The 24,609-nt window shown below is 39.3% G+C and overlaps 1 protein-coding gene across 1 annotated transcript in view; it reads right to left on the bottom strand.

Moving 5' to 3' along the window:
• Window positions 1–24,213, bottom strand: part of STK32B (serine/threonine kinase 32B) — a 159,677-nt gene extending 135,464 nt beyond the window's left edge. Inside the window, exon 1 of the mRNA XM_059845184.1 lies at window positions 24,084–24,213. Within this exon, the coding sequence (XP_059701167.1) occupies window positions 24,084–24,159 (76 nt within the window). The 5' untranslated portion in view covers window positions 24,160–24,213. The remainder of the gene's footprint in view (window positions 1–24,083) is intronic.
• Between the last annotated feature and the right edge of the window lie 396 nt (window positions 24,214–24,609).

Here is a 24,609-nt window from a genome sequence, read left to right as displayed (position 1 = left end):
GTGCTTTCTAACAGCACCATGAAGACTGACAGTCGTTTTTAAAGAGTGAGGAGTCTACACCACTGTGGAAGCAGAGGTACAGAAATCAGAAGATTGACTCAAACCCCACTCATGAGGTTGGGGCAGAGCTGAGAACAGAACCCAGCTTCCCCTTCACACCACCATGCCCTCAAAACCTCACAAGCCCTGGTGGAGCAGATATCTGGTATCAAACTTTCTAGTGGAAGATAAAATACTTATTTTTTTCTCCACTGCTCCCTGAGGATAAAGTATACTTTGGAGAAAATATTCACATCACAGACTTGTGTTTTTACAGCCACACTGCAAAAACACTGGATAGTTTTAGTGGAAATGCCTATTATTGTTTTTTAGTCAGCACTATCTACATAATGATATATATTAAAACAATGAAGCATATGCATTCACCTCTGCTGCATTATGCACAAATACTGTTTACTTGAACCAAAAAAACCCAAAGAAGTTACATCAGCAACACACCATTAAGTATTATGTGTTTGATTTATGATCTTACAAAGGAATATAAGATCTTTAGCCTTTCACTTGCAGTTTTACTGTTCAAAATATTCTCATGTTGAACTATTAAACAAGTATAAATTACATTTAGCTAAAGAGTCAATATGAATATTAGGTGGATTCTAGGTAGAGCTGACATCTTTTTTCTCACTGCAGCTGAGGAATATTAATTGTATGTATATGTGATTAGTTCAAATACACTCAATAAACATTACCTGAAAGAACTTTGCTTCTCCTAGAGAAAATATCCAACTGAATGTGGCCTAAGCACTGGCATGCACATGCTTTACAGAATGAAAAATGAAGTAGAGGCCTTTCTGAAAGAACTTGATAAGCTAAATTCAGACTCTCCTTCCCTGGCTGAGTCCCACTGATTTATTTGGACTGTCTGGGAGTAGCCAAAAGCAGAACAGGAGCACTAAGGCATTAGGAGGTGTACAGTAAAACCATTTTTTTAACACAGTGAGCTTTTCAACACATTGAGATTCATTCTCACTGATCTCAAGAGAAAACAGAAACAGGGAGATATGATGTGGCCATTAGGCAAGAAAACAGATTTTTATGTAAGTCTGACCCCTGTGTTGCAGGTATGTTTTGGGGTGGTTTAATGCTTCCTGCGTCTGTGAATCAGGAAAACAGAATGATAACTAAACCAAATTTCCTTCTAGATTTGGCCTCTATGGTTTGACCTGAGACTCGTTAGATATCTCTGCTGTTAGGATTTCAAGCTAGTTCTGCAGTCTTCTTTCTATGTCTGTCTACTCTTCAGATGCTCCAGCCTTTTCCAGGGAGGGCCACAGGCTGTGCTGACAGAACCTCAGTAGATCTTAGCAGCTATCAGATCTTGTTAAAATTGTTGCTGTCCTTCCACACAAAACACATGGGATGAGTAACCAAGTATACTCAGACACATATATTCAATACTACTAATAAAATCCCCTGCTTGAATGGACATAGATAGGAGAAACATGAACAGAGCCTAAAAATTAAATTAAGGCTCATAAAATGGTTTGGGCAGCCATAAGGAGTCACATTCCATCATGCTCTGCTCATGGTAAGTGCATTAGTGAAGAAAAGCTCTGCTTAAATTGAGGAAGAAATGAATTTCTGCTGACAGAGTGATAAAGCCAGGCATGCCTTAGAAGTGAATGAAGAGTACAAATCTGCATAGCTCCACAGGTTTCTGAGTGAAATAGAACATTGCTATACATTATTAGACTGGGAAACTGGCTAGTTAGATAGAGATATATAACCAAAAAGAAGTTTCAGAGTGGTTTTATCTCACTAATGATGAATCATGATGTTTCTGATCATATTTAGGGCCTTTGTATTTAAATTGCATTACAATGTCTCAATTCTTCATGATTAATGAGTGTTTTAGTCTCAATATAAACTAATTATGTTAATATGTTTTTATAATTATTTAGAATTTATTTGTAATTAGAAAGAATTTAAGATCTTTGTATGCATAACAAATTTTATTTAAAATTCAGTTAATTTTGTTTTGAACTGTACAATGCATGTCAGTCTGATCATGTTTGCATACTTCACTTTCTTCAGTGGAAGTGAAACATTTCTGTACTGTCAAAAGACTTTCATTTCAGAACTCTGGTCCAAAATGGCTTTTTCACAACAGTTCATTTCTGCATTTTGCTTCCTTGTGAAGGCACCTGCAGGCTGAGATCTGTGGCTGGACTGCATGTCCCTGCCAGGGCTGTCCTCACAGCACCTGCATGGCCTGGGCTTTGCTCCCCTGAGCTGGGGGTGCTGGGCTGTGGGGGCTGTGAACAGGCCCAGGGGCTGGATCTACACAAGGGATACAAGGATCAGATCCCAGTGCCTTTGAAGAAGTGCCACATCACAGAAATGTAGTCCAGCTTTGAACTGGGCTAGAAGGAGATCTGAAAAGGTAAACTTGAATTCCATTCAAACTTTCAAAACCAGCTCTGTTTTCCCAGCATAAGGCTTAATTTTTATCTGGGAAAGTAACAGCATTTTAATTTGGCAACAAGTTCATTTATCCATTAAAATTCTTTTCAGAGAAAAAATCAGTTTCAAAAGAAAAAAGAAAACAGAGTGACAGAGTTCTTATCTTCCATCTATGTCACATTTCAAACAAGACATAGGGGAAATAACCTTTTCCCTTATTAAAATGGGGAGAAAATCTCAGTACCAGGGTGTTGGAAAAGCAGCAATGTGATTTTATTTATACCTCTCTTATTTCTATATTCTATAAATAAATAGCTGATACCATAGATAAAAGAGTGGGCTAAAGAACATCTGCTGGGATGCATTACAGACATTCTGATTTCCTTATGTCAATCCTCCTACAAGGCAGTACTTCACATGCAATTTAGTACACATTTGATGACATTCACAGAATATTTAGACCTTGCATGGTTTGTTCATCCAAAGCAGTGCCAGCATCATGGGGTTCTACACTGTAATTAGTGAAATCCACCTCACATCACATCATTAAAATGAGTGGGGTTTTCCCTAAATGGCTGGGAAATTTTCTGAATGTGTTAGTTAAAATGAATACTGGAAAGAACTAAAACAGCCTTCCATTTTTCAGAATGCTATAAAAACAGACTAGAAGAATTTGGTGAATCAGCTAATAATTTACACTGTTACAGAACAGGCATGTGTTGCCACAACCAGAAGTAAAATTGAAATTCTAAAGAAAATTAGCATATGAAAGTAACCAAGCTGCTAAGTAAAAAGATCTAAGGACTGATTCTCAAAACTCTTCTTCCTTTTTAATTCTGTAAAAGAACATAATTGTATTTCTAATGCTATTCTATAAAATCTGGAAAAAAAAAGGAAAAGATGAGATTTTGCGTTCACAAGGAAACTGTGACTCCTTGGTAAACAAGAATCTGTTTGAACCCAGGATCAAATGAAAATTTCTTTCTAGAGCTGCTTATAAAATAAGCCAATAAGCCAAATTAAAATGATGCTGCCATTAAATACATCTATTCTGAAAAATGTATCAGGCAGCTACCTGAAGCCTGTAAAACAAAGTTTTCTCCTTAGACAAGTAGAACAGACTGCAAATCATTACAGCTTTTCTCTGAAGGAAGTTTAAACTGAATCTCCTGAGTGCCATCCCACAATCTCCAGACTTTGCCTGGGAAATTGGAGGTCTATCACCAAACCAAAAATCAAGAAAAGACATCTGATGCTTTTAGGGTTGTGGATGTCACCTTCTGTGAGCCACTGGGGGGGATTTGTCTGCCAGCCACTGAAGTCAGGACAGAGCCTTACAGCTGTAAACTGCAGTAGGATTTTGTGGTTTTCACATTCTCTGAACAGAGAGAGACATAATTCTCTCTCCCAGGACTTTTCCTGGGGAAGGCAGTGCAGAGGGAGAAGAGAGAACAATTCTTATCTCAACTTGCTGCTCCTGTAGTTTGGCACATGTGGAATGTGTTATGGGGATTGTTCACCAGAGGTGAGGGTTGATTGGATTGATTGGCCAGCTGGGTCAAAGCTGTGTCATGGCTGTTGCCAGACAGTCAAGGGGTTTCTTTAGTATCTCTTTAGTACAGTTACAGTATAGTATTAGTGCAATATAATATAGCTTAATAAAGCATTTCTTCAGGCTTCTGAAATCATGGAGTCAGAGCACATTATTCACCATGATGGGGTTGTCCTGCATCAATGGGATTGTGGTCTAAGAACACAATAATCAGTTTTTGCCTAAAGTCTACTGAGAGGTAGCCCTAGTAAAGGCTTCACCAGCAGCACCAGTGATTCTAGGGGTTGCTTCTGTGGAAAAACAAAAGTTTCTTGTTATGTGGAAGGTGTGGGGATGTTTAGCTGCTGCTTTGCTCCACAAGAATTTTAGCACGAATTGGATGAAATTAGCTGCTCTTTCTGAAGGATTGAGCACAAATAGGTGTTTACTGGCAAAGATTAGTTGTACTGATCAGAAGAGCTCTTGTGGCTGCATCTCTCTCCCACAGTGTTTCTTGGGGGCATTAGATTAAAAAAAAAAAGTTAATTTTTTTTTATCTTTATGCCTCTTTAAAACTAGTCCAAATTTTTACCGTAAGAATCCCTCATTGGAGATTTTAGTGTGCTGCCTCCATCTTCAGACAGGTTACTCTGTTTCAGAGGCATACAGCAATGCTCTCAGGTGGTTGGGGGGAAAAAATTGAGGAAATGAAAAGCCAATTCTTGCTTGTTTGTGCAGTTTGTGTGAGCAAATCCAGGAGGAGGTGAGAGAAAGAACTATTCTTATAAATAAATAATCTCAGTCTGAAGGATACAAAGCAATATGAAAGTTCTGCTCCTATGAGTAAGGATGTGACTTCAGCTCCAATGAAAGCAAACAGAAAGTTACCTAGTTTTGGAGTCTTTCTCATCATTTTGCTTTGTGCCTTGTTTCCATTTTTCATCTTTTTTATTGGAGAAGGAATAGAAAGAACTATAAAATCAAAAGGTCTTCACTGATCTCAGCTGAAATGAAAAATTTCTGAGTATTGACTCGTGATGATTTCTGCTTCACTGTTATTGCTGTCTGTGTCTATTTAGAGGGAGTGCATTTTTGATTTTTGTTTTCTGAAATCAGAACATTTGAAGAAATTCTCCTTTTCAATTTGCTTTTGGCTTTTCACAGGAAAGACTTCTATTTTCATGCAGCCTAATAATGAGAGGAAGTAGAAAATATTTATATTTCCCACCATCAGAAACATGTGCTTTGGACCCTACACCACACCAAAGATCTCTCACAGTCCACCTCACTGACTGTATTTTAGCCCTTTATGAACCTTTTCATGTGATGCTATGAAGAGAGTGCATCAACATCCAGGAAAAAACTCATTCCTTGAAAAACTGACAAGGAAATGAGTCAATCAGAGAGACACCATGTCTGGCATGCTGCAGCAGCAGGAACAGAGGAGAGCACAAGCACATCCCTTTTGATGGCAGTATGGGTGTTTGGACTAGATTAAGCTGATTGTGACACCCTGTGACACACCTGTGATGCTGCTTTGGTTACAAGTCTGGCTGCAAAGGCAGTGAAATGACATGGTCTCCTCCACAGGGAAGTTACAATGCTTATTAGTACAGAATGTGTGGATTTTACCTTAACAGGAATTGCTTTATATCAGAGTAGAGATAAAACTCTGATCCCTGCCATGATAATATACATTGACACCAATTCTCTCTCACATGGAAGTGAACACAGGCAATAAAGACAAATTTAAAACTATCTGCTAAGTGTGTCTTTTGATTTTGATGGCAATTCCAGGAAGGCAACAAATTATTTTCTGAAAACAAGTAGGAATGGTAGTAAACATCCTATGCCAGAAAAATTTAAGCTAATATAAAGTTCAATTGCTATTATTTGAAGGCAAACTTAATCATTAATGAATTTTAAATTGTTTCTTATTAATAAACAACAACAAAAAGGAGGTCAAATATTGCTGTCAGAGCTAGTCAGAAGATATAAGGAACATGAAATATGTGTTATCATGGCAAAAAGTCATCTGGACAATCTAATAGGAATCAAGCCTAAATTCATAGCATGTCCTCATTGGCAGTGCAGTACAAAACAGGAAAGAATAGTCATCATCAGTGATGACGTCTGTGAAACATCACCACTGATGATGTCAACTGCAAAAAAATTAGCACAGGCAATGATATGCTTTAGTTGTCTTTTTTGGGGGGGGGGGGGAATAATACAAGATCTTTAGAAATCCTGATGATGACTAAAGGTACAGGCAATTACCAAGGTGAAGCTCCCTTGACAAATACTTAAGATTTAAAACAGCAGCCGCTGAGATGGCTTAAAAGGAAAAAGAGACAAAATACAACAGTGGCAAGCATGAACACTCACCTTTGGTAAACAATCCCCATAACACATTCTACATGTGCCAAATAACACTGCAAAACCTCAATTAAATTTATAATTCCAGTCCCAGGATGTCATCAATTGAAAGGCAAGTTCAGAAAGGGATAGAGCTAGCACGTAGTGAAGGCACAAAGTGGGAAAGACTCAGCCTGTGACTAAGAAGAGAGATTTGTGCAGAGCTGACCCTTTACAGGGCAACCACAAATAACACTCTTTTAATACTACTTCCATGCCCGTGGAGGTGGAGGGTCACTGATCTGATCAGTCTGACAATGTGATACCATGGACTGAGAATGAGAATTTGAATGTTTGTGATAGGCTGTCAGCCCAGATGATCTTGATTGTGTGGGTCAGTTTGGTGTAATCCTTCAGCAGCACAATTTTTAAACAGACCTTTTCAACATCTCATTATCTTCTGTTATGATATCTGGTTAAACATCCATAAACCGAGCTAAAAAAAAAAAACAACAAAACAATTGGACTACAAATACATAGGACTTTACTATTAGATTTAACAGAAAAGCAAAAGGAATTTGGAGTATCAAATCTATGACTCTTTTTCAACAAAGAGCAAATAGCACTAGATTGTTGTGAAAAGCCTGCAGCAGCTGCTCAGGGATTTTACATACTGGTGTATAACTCAGAGCTATGAAAAAAGTCATGGGAGGTCAGATGCTCCTCTGGATGGACTGAAACAAGGTAACAATCCTCACCTTTGCTAAATAACCGATGTTAATGTCTGGAAATGGCCAGATGAGTGGTTAACACTTTTCTGAAGTCAGAAAAGGTTTGCTAGTAGTTGAAAGCAGCACACAGCATGGCAGGTATGTTCACTTCTTGTGTGCAGGATTCAGTGTGACTGGTCACTGGAGCTGGCCACGTGAAAATGGCCACACCATCCTATGATTCCATGAAAGGACATGATTCTCTCCCTATTTAGACTGGCACTGAAGCTCAGTGACATGAATAACTGGAATTATTAGGTTATAATAAGGTTTGATGCATTGGCTAACAGAGTGCATAGCCCTGACCTCACTGTCACACAGAAATGATCAGGATTCACTCAGGCAGTGTCAAATCTTCAGTATAACCACAAGTTAGTTTGCCATAACAGAGCTGCTTTGGTTGCTTCTATGTTCTGTTAGCATACAGCATTCAGGTAACCTATTTTCCAGTAGAAAGGTTTCTTTTCATTGACTCATTTGGCTCAGTGGAAAGTAATTGGAACTTCTCATCCGTGTATCCTATTATAACCAGCAGTTTACAAAATTTTGCTGTTATAAACATACAAGTCAGTGAATTATTTTTTAGATCAGTGAAAGGGTCAATTAAAGATAATTTTTGTTGCCATTGAAACAGTTCTGGTTTGTGGCAGGACAGACATTTGGCTCAGAAAAGCTGTTAACTTAGCAGCACCACTGGAAATATCAGAAGTCATCAAGGAACAGCTGGATTGATGTCCTGGCCCTTATCACAGCCAGTGAATAGCAGGGAAGCCTCTGAGAGTCTCCATGCTTTTCATAGCTCTTTCAAAAGACATTGACATTGAAACTGAGGAGAAAAGTTTCAGGACCTGCTCCAGCATAAAATGTAAGACCTCTGTTAAGTGATAAAACATAGCACCCTGTTGTTGAGAAAAGAGAAATTCTGATCGACCACGATGTTCTCTTATGGATGAGCTGACAAAAACAATCTCTGAAATCATTGCAAGGAGAAACAGGTTGACAGGTGTAAGCAGCAGAAAAGATACTCCTTGAGAAAATGTATTGCTACAATACGGAAAATCTAAATTTCGCTTTACTGTAATAGACTTCCCTGTGAGATCAGGATACACATAATGGACTATGAAGCATCTTTTTCAGCTGGAAAGTGGGAATATTCACCTCCCTCAGAGTTTCTATGAAAATAACCTCATTAATAACTGAACTGGAAGGCTCTCTGAGGGAAGTTGCTATGGGAATAAAATGTCAAATATCAGTGTACCGAACTGTTTTCTCCTGCAATAAAATTTATCAGAGTGATCCCCAGGTGAAGGAAAATTCTTTAAATTAAGTTACCAACAAAATCCTCAGTGAGACATTCATCAGTCTTATCCATGCAAAGGTCTCTGTAATTCCAAACATGCCTGAGGAAGTGAATAAACCTCTTTGCTCTCAGCTCCTCAGGGAAGTGGCTCTGAAGGCATTGTTCTTGCAGATCAAAATGAGTCTTGGTGCTATATTAATGGGAGGTTGGGGACCCATGTGAAGATTTTACTCAAACACCTAAAGACAGTATGAGTTGTTCTCTTTTCCTTATGAATTCAGAACCCAAGACATGAGGAGTCTCTCTCCAGAGCTGAATATTGAAAAATTATCTCTTCTACTTTTAATGACAGCTGCAAATTAAATACTTGGGGTGGGTAAGGACACTAAAGATCAGAACTATTCCCATTTCAATTGGGATTGCCTCCCATTTAGTGATTTTAAACCAAAACCATCACCATAGGCTTCAAGTAAAAGATACCAGTTCTAACTAGCAGCAGAAGCATGCCTGGAGTGTCCCTGCCTGCTCCAGCTGCAGTGGCACGTCCCAGCTACAGCCTGGGCCTGCCTGGGGGATCCAGCTGCAGGCACTGGGGTTGTACAGTATTAGCTGTGGGTAGGAGGGCCATTGTGAACAGGAAAAGCTGCTCCTCATCATGGAAAAATGCAGTATTTCATTAAATACACAGCACACCTAGTGAGTACATTTAAGGGCCAGGTCTCCAGTAGAGGAGTATTAAAGAAAATTTCAAATATTCCATTACTGGCTGACCACAAAGTAGCACCTCAGTATCCAGCAGACAGTAGATACCTCTTAAACTGGCCAGATTTCTATGGACTGTTTAAATAAAAGACACAACATACTTTTAGGAGGGCTGACCTCCTCCATTAATTCTATCTGTTAGCCTACCCATAGTTATCCAGCCTCTGCAGTTAAATGGCTTTCACTATGTACTTCAGTGCTCAAGTTGCATTTTATTCAGAGGTGTTGCAAGTGTTATAAGCTAAGTTACATTTCTTAGAAAAATAATAAAATCCATTTTGGAGATGGAACCTCAAATCCCAGCCACTGAGGTTGTAAAGTCACTGACCTGAACTTATCTTGACAGTTCTGATTTTTAGAATTATCTGGAGCCAGGAAGAGGCTTCTTTTTGATTCTAGCTAAAGTTCATAATACTTTTCTGTGTGAATCATCTACATGCATAAGAATCACTGCACCTTCTCTCCCATTTTGGAGGAAAGCAGGTCTCACAAAAGGGGGTTTTTTACCTACATGCTCCAGACTAAACTATTGTTGATCAAATATGATCAATTTTCTCCAACTTCAGATGAGCTGATATCCTGCCCTATTAATTATCATTAACACCTTTGTATACATCACTTTTTTGTGGTTGTTTCTATTCAGGGTGGTATAGAAAGGGTAGGGGAAAAAACTGATTATAACAGCTATATTTAATTCATAAAAACTTCCATGTTTTCAGTACAAGGCATATTTCTTCATCTCAATGTTTAAAGACAAATATTTGATGATGGAATGGTTAATTTTTCTATGGAGACTGAAAAAAATGGGCTGACTGCTGTACAGAAAATGACCATCTAACTGCAGAAGATTTTTTACTTGGTGCTGATGATTAATTCTCTCATTATTGTGCTTCTTACCTCTGGGAAATCCTTGTACACTTATTTACAAGTTATTTATAAATATGCTTACTTACACTCCACAAGCAATTACACCAAAGCTGATAGGACCATTCACTGCAGAAAACACTAAATATGAATAAAGAAAGCTGGCATTTTATCTTATCTACCCACTGCTAAGATTAGGAGTTGTCCTTGTTTCAGCTGGAATAGAGTTAATTTTCTTCTTTGTAGCTATTATAGTGTTGTTTATTATTATTATTATCATCATCATTATTATAATTTACTTTATTTCAATTCTATTCTTATCTCAACCCACACTTTTTGCCTGATTCTGATTCTCCTCTCTATCCAGGTGGGAAGGGGGGCAGAGTGAGCAAGGAGGTGCATGGTATTTTGTTGCCATCTGAGATTAAAACCACAACTGAAGTGAAATATTAAAGACTTCAAGCAAAGCAATCATAGATACCCTTATGAAACAAACCAAATCCCCCTCAGGTCAGCTGGTACAGAGGTGACTGAGGAGAGGAGCAGGACTTCAGGCCAGCCACAATTCCCAGGTTTTGCCTGGGTGTTGGCATTAAGAGCAGAAGGTCAGTAGACTCTAAGCTACAACTTAGATTTACCTCATATCATCCCAAAAGAGGCAAAAATAAAAAAATTCACTTGGCAGCAAGGTGGGGAGCTGAGAGATATTAATGTAGAAAACACAAGTTCTAATTTTAACCACAGAAGTTATTAGGTGCAAAGCACAAATAGTGAGCTGCAGAGGACAAAATTGCTCAATGTAGCAGAAGGCTTCTTAGTGCCTGAAACATTCAGTGGCACCAAATGTGCTATACCAGTTCTGTATAATCACAGAAATAGAACCTCAAATAAGTTTAATTATAGATGTTAGATGAAAATAATGAATATCGGTGACTCAGTTCTAGAGTTTCCTACTGCATACACTGGGCTTGTTTTGATGAGAGTAAAGTATATAAAAAAATATCTGTGTATATATAGAGAAAAAGAGGGAGAGAGAGAGATAGTCTATAAAATATATGTGCATTTATATTATATTTTCTTAACTAGAATAAAATGGCAAATTGTATATCTTCTTCTGGCTATATTTGAAAATAATTTTAAACAACCTTGGCTTCTTCACAGTACAGAATGGAAAGCGTACAACACAGCAAAAAATAAACCTTGTGGCTTTTTCTTTTTATTTACAGGTTGTGAAAAGGACTGGAAATCATATCATTAAAGACTAGAAGAAACATGTTGTGTACAACAGTTGCCAGCAATCTTTCTTGGGTGATCTGCTGGGGTGTATTCTTTTCCAAATTGGAATGGAGTGCTTCAGGAAGACCTTTACAATATTCAGGACACCCTGTCATTCAAAAATTCAGGATACCATTGATCCACATATGTCTGTGGATCACAGGATGTGTATGAACTACCTAGCAGAGGAAAGTTAGAGGGCTGAGAGCAGCCTGCAGTTACTCTCAAGTATTTGTATGCCCAGGGAAGCACTTAAAAGTCTCTGCATCTCACAAGTGAGAAGCCAGAATGCCACAATCTTTTCTCTGAAATGGACAGCTACAACAGTGAAAGGGCTGCCTTCTGTTATGGCATTTTAGAATCCGTGACTCTGCTTCATCTGACTCAGCTGAGACAGACTGATGGCTCCTGGCTTGGGAGCATCAAGTCAAGGCAGCACAGCCTAAGTGCTTGAAACCACTGAAAACCTGGTGTCTCTTCACTGCCACACACTACTTAATCCTTTCTAAACAGCAGACATAACCTCTCCTCACTCTCAGAAAAGCCTTGTGAAAGCCATTCAGAGAGCAGATGCTATCCCAGCAACAGCTGGAATTTGCCTCCACTTGGATGTCCTGCCTCCCACAGCCACAGCCAACACCTCTGAACCTGATGCCCAGTTCTTTTCAAACTATTATATTAAAAAAAAAAAAAGAAAAAAAGGACAAGATAGACTGGATGATTGTAAATAATTTTAATTTTTTTTTGCTATTTTGCGGCTGCCCAGGCAACTTTACTGTAGCTGCTCTCTTCCCCTGCTATCAACAGAGAGCTCACTAAATCCAAAAGAAAAAGAAAAATGATTGCCCTGCTGAACATTTGGATCGACAGCAATGTTAACTGCACTATGACTCCTTTCCAGCAAAATTGCACAGCACTTTGTGCTGACAATTTTACTCAATAAAGATCAATAAATCCTTCCAGAAAGTCTTTCAATACTGAAATTTTTATGGAGAATTTCACACTAAAAATATATTTCTCTTTCTAAAGTACTTTTCATCTGCTGTTATTATTTGCACCATACAAAAACCTCTAGTTTAATCACTTAGCTCAAAAACTTGAGCAAGAGATCTCAAAGACATGTCACTGGGCAGGAAAAGATGTGGCAATAAGGGCATAATTGGCATGCAGTTACTGGAAAATCACATGAAAAGGCTGGGCAGAGAAGAATCTCATGAAACTGCGTAAAACTTCTGGCAAATCTGTTCCTTGTGTTATGTCCAAACCAATCTCAATAAAACCCAACTTGGTTTTACAGCAATTCCCCACACATAAGATTGTATTTCTGTAGTTTTCACATGCTAAAAGAGTCAAATACCATCTGGGCCTAAGAGAATCACTTTTCCTGCTTCTCAAAGAGATCTTTTGATGATCTCTTGTTGTTTGACTTCAAGCTTTGTGCAGCAGTTCACAGTCCTTAAGATGTGGTATTGCCCCAAAAGCATTTGCAGGCTTTGCAGCTTGGAAAAAGATTTATCTAAACCTCACCCCAAAAGGCACAAAATCAGTCTTCCTAACATAATGTGAAAGCAGTCCAGGGGGAAGTGGAAGATAGTTTCAGAAGGGTGTGAAGGACACTCAGGAGGCTGACAGTGATTTTGTGATTATATTGCATTTTTGTTTTAGCAAAGTAGCTAAGAACAGTTCTCATTGCTCAGCAAGGGAGGTGGAACAATCTCAAAAGGAAATAATAATAACGGAAAGGATTAACTCAGTTTGCATTTTTATATCTTAAATAAGGAACAGAAGGTGTTCCCTTATCGCTGCAAAAATAGGAAAAAGAAGGAAAGTATTTTTTGTCCACTGCAGCAGGTTGCCTTGTAGTGTATTTATCTTACTAAATACACCAGTCCTTCTTACACAGAACAGTGTTAGCAATAGAATGATGAAATCAATGCTCTATTTTTTCAGAATCATACCAAGCAAAAAAACGACAGAGCAGAAGAGTACATCAGGTGTAGAACTTATCTAAATGTTTCTTAATTTCAAAGAATTAGAATTGACATTTATTTCTTAAAGAAAAAGAGAAAAAGAAAGGAATTGAGAAAGAAAGTGGGAATAAACACAAAATCAATAAAATATGACCAGATAGAAGTTAAAAGCACTGATTTAATTAATATTTTGAGTCAGATAAACAAACTGTAGGGTAGATTTCATGAATATATCTAAAGAAGTTTTTTTTCAAAACAGACCAAAATAGAAAAAGTTTAATGAAGTATAAAACTGAAAAATTCATATTATGTTGTGATATTATAAATAAAATACTTATGGAAATATAAAATTTGGGAAATAAATTTGAGATTCATCAACCATGTTCAGTTGTCATTACAGCCTCAAAAACCTGTTTAAATAAGCTGCCACCAACCCTGGTAAAGCTTTCTAAGAAGCATCCTTCAATTTGAAAGGAAAATACCTTTGTCTTAATTACAGGATGAATGAAACTTAGGTGTCTACATTGTACTTAATACCCATATCAGAAAGCACAATACAACATTTCTAAGAACAAAAGCAATACAGTGTTTGATACTTTCGTGTCAAGACCTGTGACAGCAATCGTAGAAAAATGGTGTAGGAGAAAAACTGATTATAAAGAATCTTCCATTAGTTGTAGCAGAAATAAATCATATGCAAAACTGGAAGAAGAACCTTGATGTACTGACTACCAGTAAAATAAACTGAAGCCAAAGAATTATACAATATTTTTTATGTTGGAAAGGCATTTAAGATCTTTAAGCCCAACCATAAACCTGACACTGCCAAGTCCACCACTAAACCATGTCCGTAAGGCCCCAATCTCCTGTAAGCTTTCCTTGCCAGGTTGGAAAATACAGAAAGCTGATAGTCTTTAGAAGAGAGGTGGTGAACTAAGACTTTTACAAACACCTTTTTGCAGAGTTCCAATTTCCAGTGCTTAAAACCAGATCTGTCCAGTGACCTCACAAATCCCAGGCTTTCCATTCAGACTGTTTCATTTCCATATTAAAATTAATTAATTATGATTAAAATACACATTGATGAGAGCCAAAGTGGAAATTAAGGAGTTAAAGATGAGGTCAAACTGAGCATGTGAGAGACAGCTGCATGTAAATAAGTCTTCTAATTACTGGAGTGGAAAATAACTTATTCAGGAGCAAAAGGAAGGAAGGCCTCATTTCTGTGATACAAAAGTACAACCCTACTCATACCCTTGTTGATGGATATTTGAGGTGAATGCTGACTCCCTAAGGGAATAGACCAATGTATAACATTCAGGTTTTCTTGAGGACAAGCTGAACACACGTCACATGTGGTGCTTTCATTCTATTTGCCAGATTTTAGTAAGAGAGGAATCTGAAAGGGAAAGCCTGGTAGTACTCACCAGTGAACAGATGCCTTCTTTCTTTCCTCTTTCCTGCAGAAATGTGTATTTTATAAAGGTACAGTACTATAGTGTAGCATATTAATTGTATATATTGGCCTAACTATAAAACTGTACTGTATACATGCAATGCAGAATTTAAACAGTATAATGTTAATTTCTAAGGCTCTAAAATTAAATACAAGGATGTTCCATCAAATACTGTATTAAGAGAATCAGTTTTAAGTCCTGATGAACATATTTATGCTCAACATCCTCTTGTAGTGAGAAGGTGGAGGCATCTTGGGCCCCACCAGTGCTCACCTGCAGATACAGTGTGGTTTGAACATACATTTCTGATAAGGAAAATAGTTTCCTTGGATCAAGTGCAGCCAAATAAAAACCAGTGTTATTCTTTGAAACATTTCTTGTATTAGACACTGGACCCTAGAAAGTAAACCAGCTTTGTTCTTTAACTGTAGGGGAAAAAAACCCAAGACATTTGCCTGTTATTTTTCTCTAAGACCCTGTATTTGCTGCTCATGGTGGATTTTGATTGAGTTCAAGGAAACTCAGAGTATGATTTAGTTATGAAAATAACTTTTATTGATCTCTTCAGTTTTTCATGTTTATATAATAATAGTCTTTTACTTTTTCCTGTTGCAGGGAAGGTTACATATACACACACATACACAGAGTTCAAAGTACAACAGCAAATTAGGCAGCAGTTCAGCACAGGCCTACATTAGGCAGTAAGTAATGTCATTCAAGGTAATCAATTTAACTAACTCATGAAACTAAGTGGAACTGTGCTCAAGAGAGATCACACACTCTGATGTGCACACTGCTTACTACTGCTGCTCTTCCAGCTCCAAAAAATCCAGGCTTTTCCTGCTGAGTTTGGTGGGTGTCCTGTACCTTTTGTTCCTCCCCCTCACATGTTTTACCCTGACAGGATGCTGTGGAGCTCCTCTACCAGACTGAACTAGAAGATTTCCCTTTTAATTTAATACTGTCTAAGAATTTTTACTTTGTATTGATTGATCTCAGTAACAACCTTTTCTCTTCCTCACCTTTCCCATCAGCTCAACATTAGCTCACTCTGGCTAAGTCAAAATGTTCTGAAACCACCAAAATAACTTGACATTCTTTCCTCTATCCCACCCTACAGTGCTTAGTCACAGGTGTCACTGCCCACCAGGTTTTGCTTCAGGATGGTTTCACCTTCTGCCTTCTCAAGCTTGCTTTTTAAATGAGAAATGTAGAAGAGTGAGTCTTGTGCTTGGCCAACAAAATCCTGCCTTCTTTGGTTTTATGCCCACATTCAGAAAATACTGTACAAAGACAGTTCTGGTGAGACAGCTCTCTGAGGATCTATGAACAAGATCATAATTCCTTACCATCTCTATTTCCCAAAGATTTTCTTGGCCGTTTTCTAATTCAGTCAGGTACAACATTTGCTTCTAGGCTGAACTTCATTCATTGGACAGTATGGTACCCAAGGTTCACAAAAAACCTCCCTAGTAGGGAGGCTACTGCTGGCCTTGTAACCCACATTCACACACCCACATCAAGGAACTCTTTCACTTTCATGCCAAGTGCTGTCCAGGACTCAGTGTCTGTCACACTGCAGCCAGGTAGGGTGAGGTGGATCTGCTCCCCTTGTTCTGTCAGAACCTGTCAGATCTTTTGAACTCTACTGGAAGTGAAGCCAATATTGAGCAGTAGAGTCAGTTTAGTATCTCTGTACATTTGAAAATCGTTTGTTCTGGGATAAAACCAAACATTTATTTGTCAGATTGACACTCATTCCACCATTCAGCTTTTCCAGTCCTTCAGAACTCAGCTCTCTGAAAGTCTGCTCTTTGGCACAGAAAACAACAGCAGCACAGCTGAAGGAGAAAAGCCTTTTCACTTCAAGCAACAGCTGTGGGCAGGGATGGGAGACAATGTCTGAATTTGTGAAGGAGGGATTGTAAAAGCAATGGGGTTGAGATTGAGACAATAATCTTGTTTTCTGAGTTTATTTCACAATCAAACTTTTCTTTGGTCTTGAATAGGAGTCTCTAAGCTTACCTTGCTCAATGCTTGGTTAACTTTGAATTATTTATACTTACTTATTTACAAAAAGCCTGTCTTGGTATCCAGGCACACCACATAACACATATTGCAACAGGGGTAAAATGTTACCTCTCCTGAGCACTTCCTCAGTAACAAGCCAACAAGAAATTCCTTCACACTCTTAGAGTCAGGTGTCATGCCAACCACTTCTGCAAATTTTGGAAGTCTACAAAAGCAGCACCAATGACTTCCATGATGCTTTTGTTTAAGATGGAGGTCCTGACAAGGATATTTCCATTGAAGAACCAAATCTTGGAAATATAGTAAATATTGCTAGGAAGGATCTTGAAAATTTCTCTGGACCATCTCTAAGATATTGCTGGCAGAGATTTTGTTGAATCTGGATGATGTAAAGTTAACTACAATTGACAAATACTTTAGCTGTCCCTGGAAAGGATTTTTGTTCTAATCCTGACAGTGTGAGGTAAATCTGATATTGCACAACCTTTTTAGGATATTCAAATGGTGGAACAGAGATGCAGCTCATTTGAGACAGCAAGAAGCTATGATGAAAGTGCCAGATTCATCTTCTTTAGAGTTCCCTGTAAAAAAGGGAAAACTGATATAGTATTAAACTTCACCTCCAATTATCATTTAGTGTCTGAAGAGGTCCACATTATTTGTGGGCATTGTAGCAAAGCCCAAGCCAGGAAGATAAGGGCTGATGGTGATTGCAATGTCACAATATTCCTTCTGAACCTCCCTGGCCACAGACCATGTAAACTGTCAACAACAGTTTGGCATTTGGTGCCACCATGGCTACCTGAAACTATCATATTGCTCTGTGCTCTCCTTTCTGTCTGTATTCTCCCACTGTCTCATATCATGCTGTAAGTGTAAGCTCAACACTGATCTATTTTTCTCTGTGATTGCACAGACACTGGTATTAGGGTTTCTGAAGTGTTTTTCACTACACAAAATGATTAATTCCTGTCTAAAGTTCAATAAATGCAAACTAAAATTGTATAAAATTCAACATGGTCATAAAACAAAGTATAAAAAAATCCAGTGGTCTGTATCTAATCTATCCAAAATATTGATATTCAGCATAAAATTATGCCTTTGACAGCTGTGGTTTTCAACAGAACTGCCTTTGAGCAGTTTTTAAACCACATTTTGGTATTCTTATCCAATTCAGTTCTAAAGGGAACTGGAATATTCATCTTTGCAAGGGAAAAAATAAAATGCAATGTAACACACCACAGAACTTTCATGAACAAATAAAAATCCAGCAGAAATATTGATCCCACATGATGTTTGCTACTCTCTCTAACAGAAGGTATTTAGGTTCCAACCCTTTATTTAACTGTTCTTTAGGGCTGCATTTTATGAAACAAGTAGTTTGAAAAGAGTGTGTTATTATCCTCATGATCCAAGTGGTGTGCAGCAGCTCTGGGACTGCATCAGACACTGTCCATTAGAGCTGTGTGCAGCAGGATGATGAGCACCATCAGATCACTGACAATAACTGGACACTGCATACTCTGTTCTCAATCTGACTCACTTTGACATCTAACCATTGCTTTAAATTGGTTCCAAGTAAAACTCTTGGTTGTCATTTTTCCCTATGTCCCTTTATAGTTCTTCAGCTTTCACTGCACTTATACATAAACTCAGCCATTATGCTCAGAATTTAGCTACCTGAATCCATACCAATTTCAAGCATTTTTCTTAGGCTCTTTATCTGGGTTTTAGGCTTTTAGTACAAGTCTTTGCAGCAGCTGGCCATTTAATAATGATGTTTTCTGACACTCGCCAACAATTTTAAATCCTTCATTTAAGCTGAAGGCTTTTCTGCAGAGGAGAGGTAGAAATCAATTTTAAATTACAACTTCAAATTGGAAGTTTAGCTCCAGAGGACAGATGCTATATTCTCTAGTACATAAGATTTCCATTGAGCTCTGCAGTTATGACACTGCAGCAGAACAAAGCCTCGTGGCTCAGGCAGGGAAGTGGGACTTGAGCACTTCCTTGGAGTAGATAAATAAGCACTACAGTGAATCAGGTTCTGGCCATGGAGAATAAGCCAAGGCATGTTGCTCTGCCTCATTCCCCACAGACAAGACTACACTACTGAGGCACAGCTGTCACAGTGACCTCCACAGAGGGGTGCTCCAGCTCTGCAGCTTCAGGATGCTCAGTGGAAGGTTCTCTGGAAATACATATTTACCTTAAATGTAAAGTCATGTACACCAAAACCAAAAACAAGCTCTTTAAAAGTTCAGTGTACTTATTTCTAAAAGTAACTGTAGCAAAGCTGACTTTTTAAACCCCAAATAATCAAATACAACTGCCATATCACTTGGCAGGACCAGCTTCTAACTTTTAACACTTTGTTTCTTACCCTTTCCTCTGTATCTTCCACCACAATGTAGGCAAATACATTATCCCTGTTTAATAGTAGTAATATCTCTCCTGAGTCAGCTCCTTTCTAAATTACTCTTTTTGACTATTTAATTTTCACGCTTTGAATATGATTGAAATTTTAACTGAACACAGTCAAGCAAATCCAGCATGAAAGACACTCTTTACAGTCACTAGGTTATTGCTAATATATTCATTACTTGTGATATTTACTGAGAATTTGCAAGGAGAATTTACCAATGGTGAATATTAGCCTTACACTCCTATTGCCATTCTTGTGAGCATATTGCTGTTTTTGAAAAGTTGAACATGAGGAAAAATTTACTTCTTTGCTGTCCTGATAGTAGCACTGGATATCCATATTCAGGATAGGGTGGGTGTTATGGGAATAGAAAATATTCAAGACAAAGAGAGTCAGGCTCCTTTGCTTCAGTGGTATTAACCAAAGAAAACTGTTTTCCTCTTACCTGAATTGACACCTGACCTGTGTATGACTACAGATAATTTGTGTAGTATCTTGCTTAAAACACCTTTTAAATGTCTGAAAAAATGTTATTGTTCCACACCATATAAGGGTCTTGCTTTGGTAAGGGGTAGTGATGCTGCACAACTCCAGATGTAATTCTCTATCCAATCTATACAGCAATAAAAATCAAGAAAGGGAATGTGTTTTTCTATGTCTTTAGCTAGAGTACAAGGTCTAGGCAAAAAAAGGGATTATTCCTAGCTGTTGTTGTGCCTTAACCTAGGCTAAGAAGAGAAAATTAGATAAATACAACATGCTTTTACCAGAAGTTTTTTGCACATGAGTAACCAGACATTTTTCCTTGATGACAAATTTATTTTGTAGATGGTACAGTTGGCTTAAATTTAATTTTTCTCAGTTTCAGTGGAATGAGATGTAAGAAAGCATAAGCAAAGCTGAATAAGTTGAGGATAAACTGACAAAAGGCAAGGTGGGCAGCTGTGCTGGTTTTGGATGGAATAGAATTAATTTCCTTCAGAGCAGCAAGTGTGGGGCTGTGTTTGGGGTTTGTGCTGGAAACAGAGCTGGTAGCTCAGGGATATTTTAGCTATTGCAGAGCAGCACTTCCACAGAGCCAAGGCCTTTCCTGTGCATCATCCCCCCACCAGTGAGGGGGCTGGGAGTGCACAAGGAGCTGGGAGGGGACACAGCCAGGACAGCTGACCCCAACTGACCCAGGGATATCCCACACCATATCCCACACCCTATGGCTTCGTGCTCAGAATATAAAGTTGGATGACAAAGGAAGGGGGAAACATTCAGTGTGACATCATTTGTCTTCCCAAGTCACCATCACCTGTGATGGGCCCTGCTCTCCTGGCTGTGGCTGAGCACTGCCTGCCCCTGGGAAGCAGGGAATAAATTCCTTGTTCATCTGCACAGCTTTTGCTTTCCCTATTAAACTGTCTTTATCTCAACCCATGTAACTTTTGTTCTGATTCTCTCCCTCATCCCGCCTGGGGTGTGAGCAAGGGGCTGTGTGGGGCTGAGTGAGTTGCTGCTTGGGTTAAACCAGGCAGTAACAAAGGAAAAAATATTATTTAGAAATGAGAAATATGAGGCTGGCAGGGGTTAAAAGCAAAAAATATTAAGTCTGGATATGATCCAGCTGAATACTTACACAAAGTGTTCAGTGGTTCTGATAACTGACATGATCAGTGTGGTCATAATTTAAAATACTGTATAAAAAAGAATCAGAGTCTTGCAAGGAAAGGAGTGATCATCTTTGAGACTATGAATAATAGAAGTGGACCAAAATTCAGTCCTGCAAAAGGCCATGTACATAGGAACACAAAAAACCTCTAATGTGGATTGGAGTTCATCAGTGGAAATTACTGAGCAGGGCACTGACCACAGGGTGACAGAACTATTCACATGGTATGTCCATGAAAAGGGCAAAGTGTGTAATTACAGACTGTGCTAGAACTTATTTCCAGTAGAGAACAGGATGTATTCTTTCCAACACATGGTCCTGGGGAAAACTCAGCTACAATTCTGTGTATCATTTGGGTTATCTGTGTGAAACCAAGACAGGTTCAAATGCTGACAGATGCAGGGCACAGGAAATGAGAAAGCAGTAGAAATAACAGAAAAATAGATAAGGTTTTCCTACAAATCAGAGTGAGAGGGGATATTTTTGCCATCTATCAAAGCCCCAAAATAATCCTGGAGGGGAAGAGCATTTTACACTAACAAAAACTTGAATTAAACACAAATCTTGTAAGTAGGTGAAGAAACTTAGTCACAAAAACAGATGTTTCTAACCATTCAAAGAGTGAAGTTCTGGAAATAATAATAAAAATGTAACACAGAGAACTAATGTAGCTGGTAAAAGTGGAATGCATTACTGCCTTTAAAAAAATTAGTGTATGATAATGATGTATTGTACTGGCTGTAATAACTGGGAACTAACAGCATATAGTTCAGGCTCCTGGTTCTCTAGAATATTTTGTCTATTACCCTGAGCATGGAGGGGAGTCTGCATGCAGCTTATACTTTTTAGATCTACTCAGTGGATCAACACCTCTTCTCATCAGAAAGCAGGAGTTGTAACTCTGGAACAGACATCCCATAGGCTTGTCAGGCAGCACCTGGGTGCTCTTCATACACTATTTCTATATATTTATTTATTAACTAATACACTAAGAAACTTTTTTCTATGATTTCCAGACTGATGATAAATGGCTTTAAACCTTTACTTCCAAAATTCATGTTTTATTCTACACTCATCATAAACATGCATGGATATAAAATGGCAATACTTTTTTTCTGTTCATTTTTATAATTATAAGAGGCAGCTGTGACATTACACACAATACACTAAATAGATTCGTTTCTAATATTCCTACATCTTCATACACAACTTACCTATTCCAGTTCCCCATGAACTGATTGCTCTTCTTGAGCAATTATACCATCTCAAGAAACAAATCCACTTTCTCTTGTTATGCTTTTTCATTAGCTTTTTTTTTTTTTTAATGTATTGAGTCCAATATTGTGGGAAATGGTGACTTTTATAGCTACTAGTGGGAATATGAAAGAACAGCTTCATTTTGCATTAAGTTCTGTTAGATACATTTTCAGAGAGGAGATATTTCCACATATTGTTTAGGTACTTGAGAAAATGCCATCCTGAATAATATTTTGTAAGTGCTATTGGAAATTGGTTATTGTTTCAAAAGCAATGGACTCTTCTGAACTAGATGGTTGTGCCAAGCAAAGTATATTAAGAGGAACAAAGGATTGTGTTAGCAACATTCATAATGGGGAAAACCACCTCAGAACAAAACAAAACCATGCAAAGAATAAATAATGACCTAATTGAAATCCATAAATACTTCATGTGCTCTTTTGTATTAGCCGTTAATCATGGCTGCATTGCAGAAATGCTTTCTGGACAGAAAGAGAACCAAGTGCCATGAAGGCATTTCTGCAATAATTTACTATTGAACTTTGTTCATTTGGTTCACAAATTGACCACAGTTTTGTAGCATGGGGGAAAAAAATAGAGGTGGTAATAATTCATGGGAACTGCTAACTCAGGAGAGCCCAATTAGAAGTCTTCAAAGGCAGGAGTATGGGTATCTTTTTACCTTAGGGTGTCTGGACAAGATTAACAGCATGCTTTCACTCTGGAGCATTTCTCAGTGAGTTTCCTCAAGGTTTACAACCCCAACTGAGCATGGTTGAGACATTGCCTGGGGGGAGGTGAGGGGGACTCTTTCCCACTTGTATATTTACACAGCATGACCTATGGTAAAGGTCTGAAATTTTCTATCAGTACAAGAAAATGGCAGCTATGGCTCCACAACGCACAAATGGTACACAATCTGTCCCATTCCCCACACAAACAATGGAATGCTGTAAACCACACCTCAGCACCCTTTGCCAAGGAATAGGAAATGGTAATGTCTTCTTAAATGCAAGATATATTCACCCTTTCAAGCACTTTACATGCATTTAAGATGTTTCCCCCCCCACTAGGAAAACAATATAAATATCTCCATGTGCCCTGAACATATGGGGCAGAACATATATGTTTTGACTTGTTGTGAAAGCCAGGAAACCAGTGTGAGTCTATTAAGGCACAATCACTTCCTAATAAAATATATTGGGAACTTCTGGGGAACTTCCTCAAAATTAAGCACCCATTGCCTAGATAGGCAGCAACATCTATCCCATAAGTAACATTAAAAACATTTCTACATTAATATACAAATATCTGCTCTCTAAGAGTGCAGTGTTCTCTCTGCTTCAAGACCCAAAATTATTTTAACTGAAATGCATTCATATTAATTAAATACAGTCTACATTGGAAAAATTACACTGAAATGCACAAAGAGCAAAGAAACACCACATTTTAGGCAAACTTTTCCATTGCCTTCCACAAACTTTCAAGATACACTTTCTTATCACATATTATCTAGGTAGGGAATAGAAACTCGGAGTAATAGAACACGCTAAAAAAAAGTTTCAGAAAGTAAAGGTGATGGAATAAGTCTAGAGTAAGAGAGACATCACCATTTAAAACAGGCAGGTGCGCAAAGCGACAACTTCAAACAAAACTAAAAGCGTGGGCATCCATCTCACAAACTATGCCCATTCATAAACGCAGGTTTGAAGCTACCTGCCATGTGCTTAAGCGCCAGCTGACGATGTGCTAGACTCGAGCCACCCACTCTCCCGGTGAGGGTGGCTGGACAAAGCCGGGTTCTCCGCTGCTTCCCGGGCACGCACCCGCAGCTGGCAGCCCTCGGGAGGCTCCGCGCCCGCGGCTCCCGCACGGAGCGGGGCCGGACCCGCCCGGCCGGAGGTGCCGCGGCCCCGGCGCACCCGGGCGGGGCGCGGCTCGGTACCGCGGACAGCTCCGCACTCACCGTCCTCATTCTCGTCGAAGACGGGCGCCCTGTGGGAGTGGCCGCCCCCCATGTTAGTCCGCGGCCGGCTCCGCATCCCCCGCCGCCAGCATCCCGCGGGGCGCGCCGGCGGCACCCCGGCAGCGGGGCAGCTGCCCTCCCGCCGCCTGCCCGGCCCGGCCCGGCCCGGCCCGGCCGGGGGAGCCTCCGCAGGGCTAGCAGTCACCCTGCGACATGAAAGCGATCCGTCTGCCCCTGGCAGAGACCGCTGCTGCCTGGCGCGCACCGACTTGGCCCTTCTCTCATCGCGGAGGGGCAGGGGAGGGAGGGAGGGAGGGAGTTAGGGGAGGAGGGGGGGAGGAGGGGGGGAGGAGGGAGGGAGGGAAGGAGGGAGGAGGCGGAGGTCCTGCTGCCGGTGGCTTTTGGTAAGCGGTAAAAGCTGGATCTACCTGGATCCTCGCGGATCCTCCCTCCTCCGCTTTCCCTCCTCCCAGACCTCCACTGAGTCCCCGCTCCTGCCCCGGCAGCGGGGTCGGCCCCGCGCCCT

The sequence above is a fragment of the Haemorhous mexicanus genome, chromosome 4, assembly GCF_027477595.1.
Source record: "Haemorhous mexicanus isolate bHaeMex1 chromosome 4, bHaeMex1.pri, whole genome shotgun sequence".
In the NCBI taxonomy this organism is placed as follows: domain Eukaryota; kingdom Metazoa; phylum Chordata; class Aves; order Passeriformes; family Fringillidae; genus Haemorhous; species Haemorhous mexicanus.
Note: the sequence above shows the minus strand (reverse complement) of the source record. Positions and strands in the feature narration are given on the sequence as shown.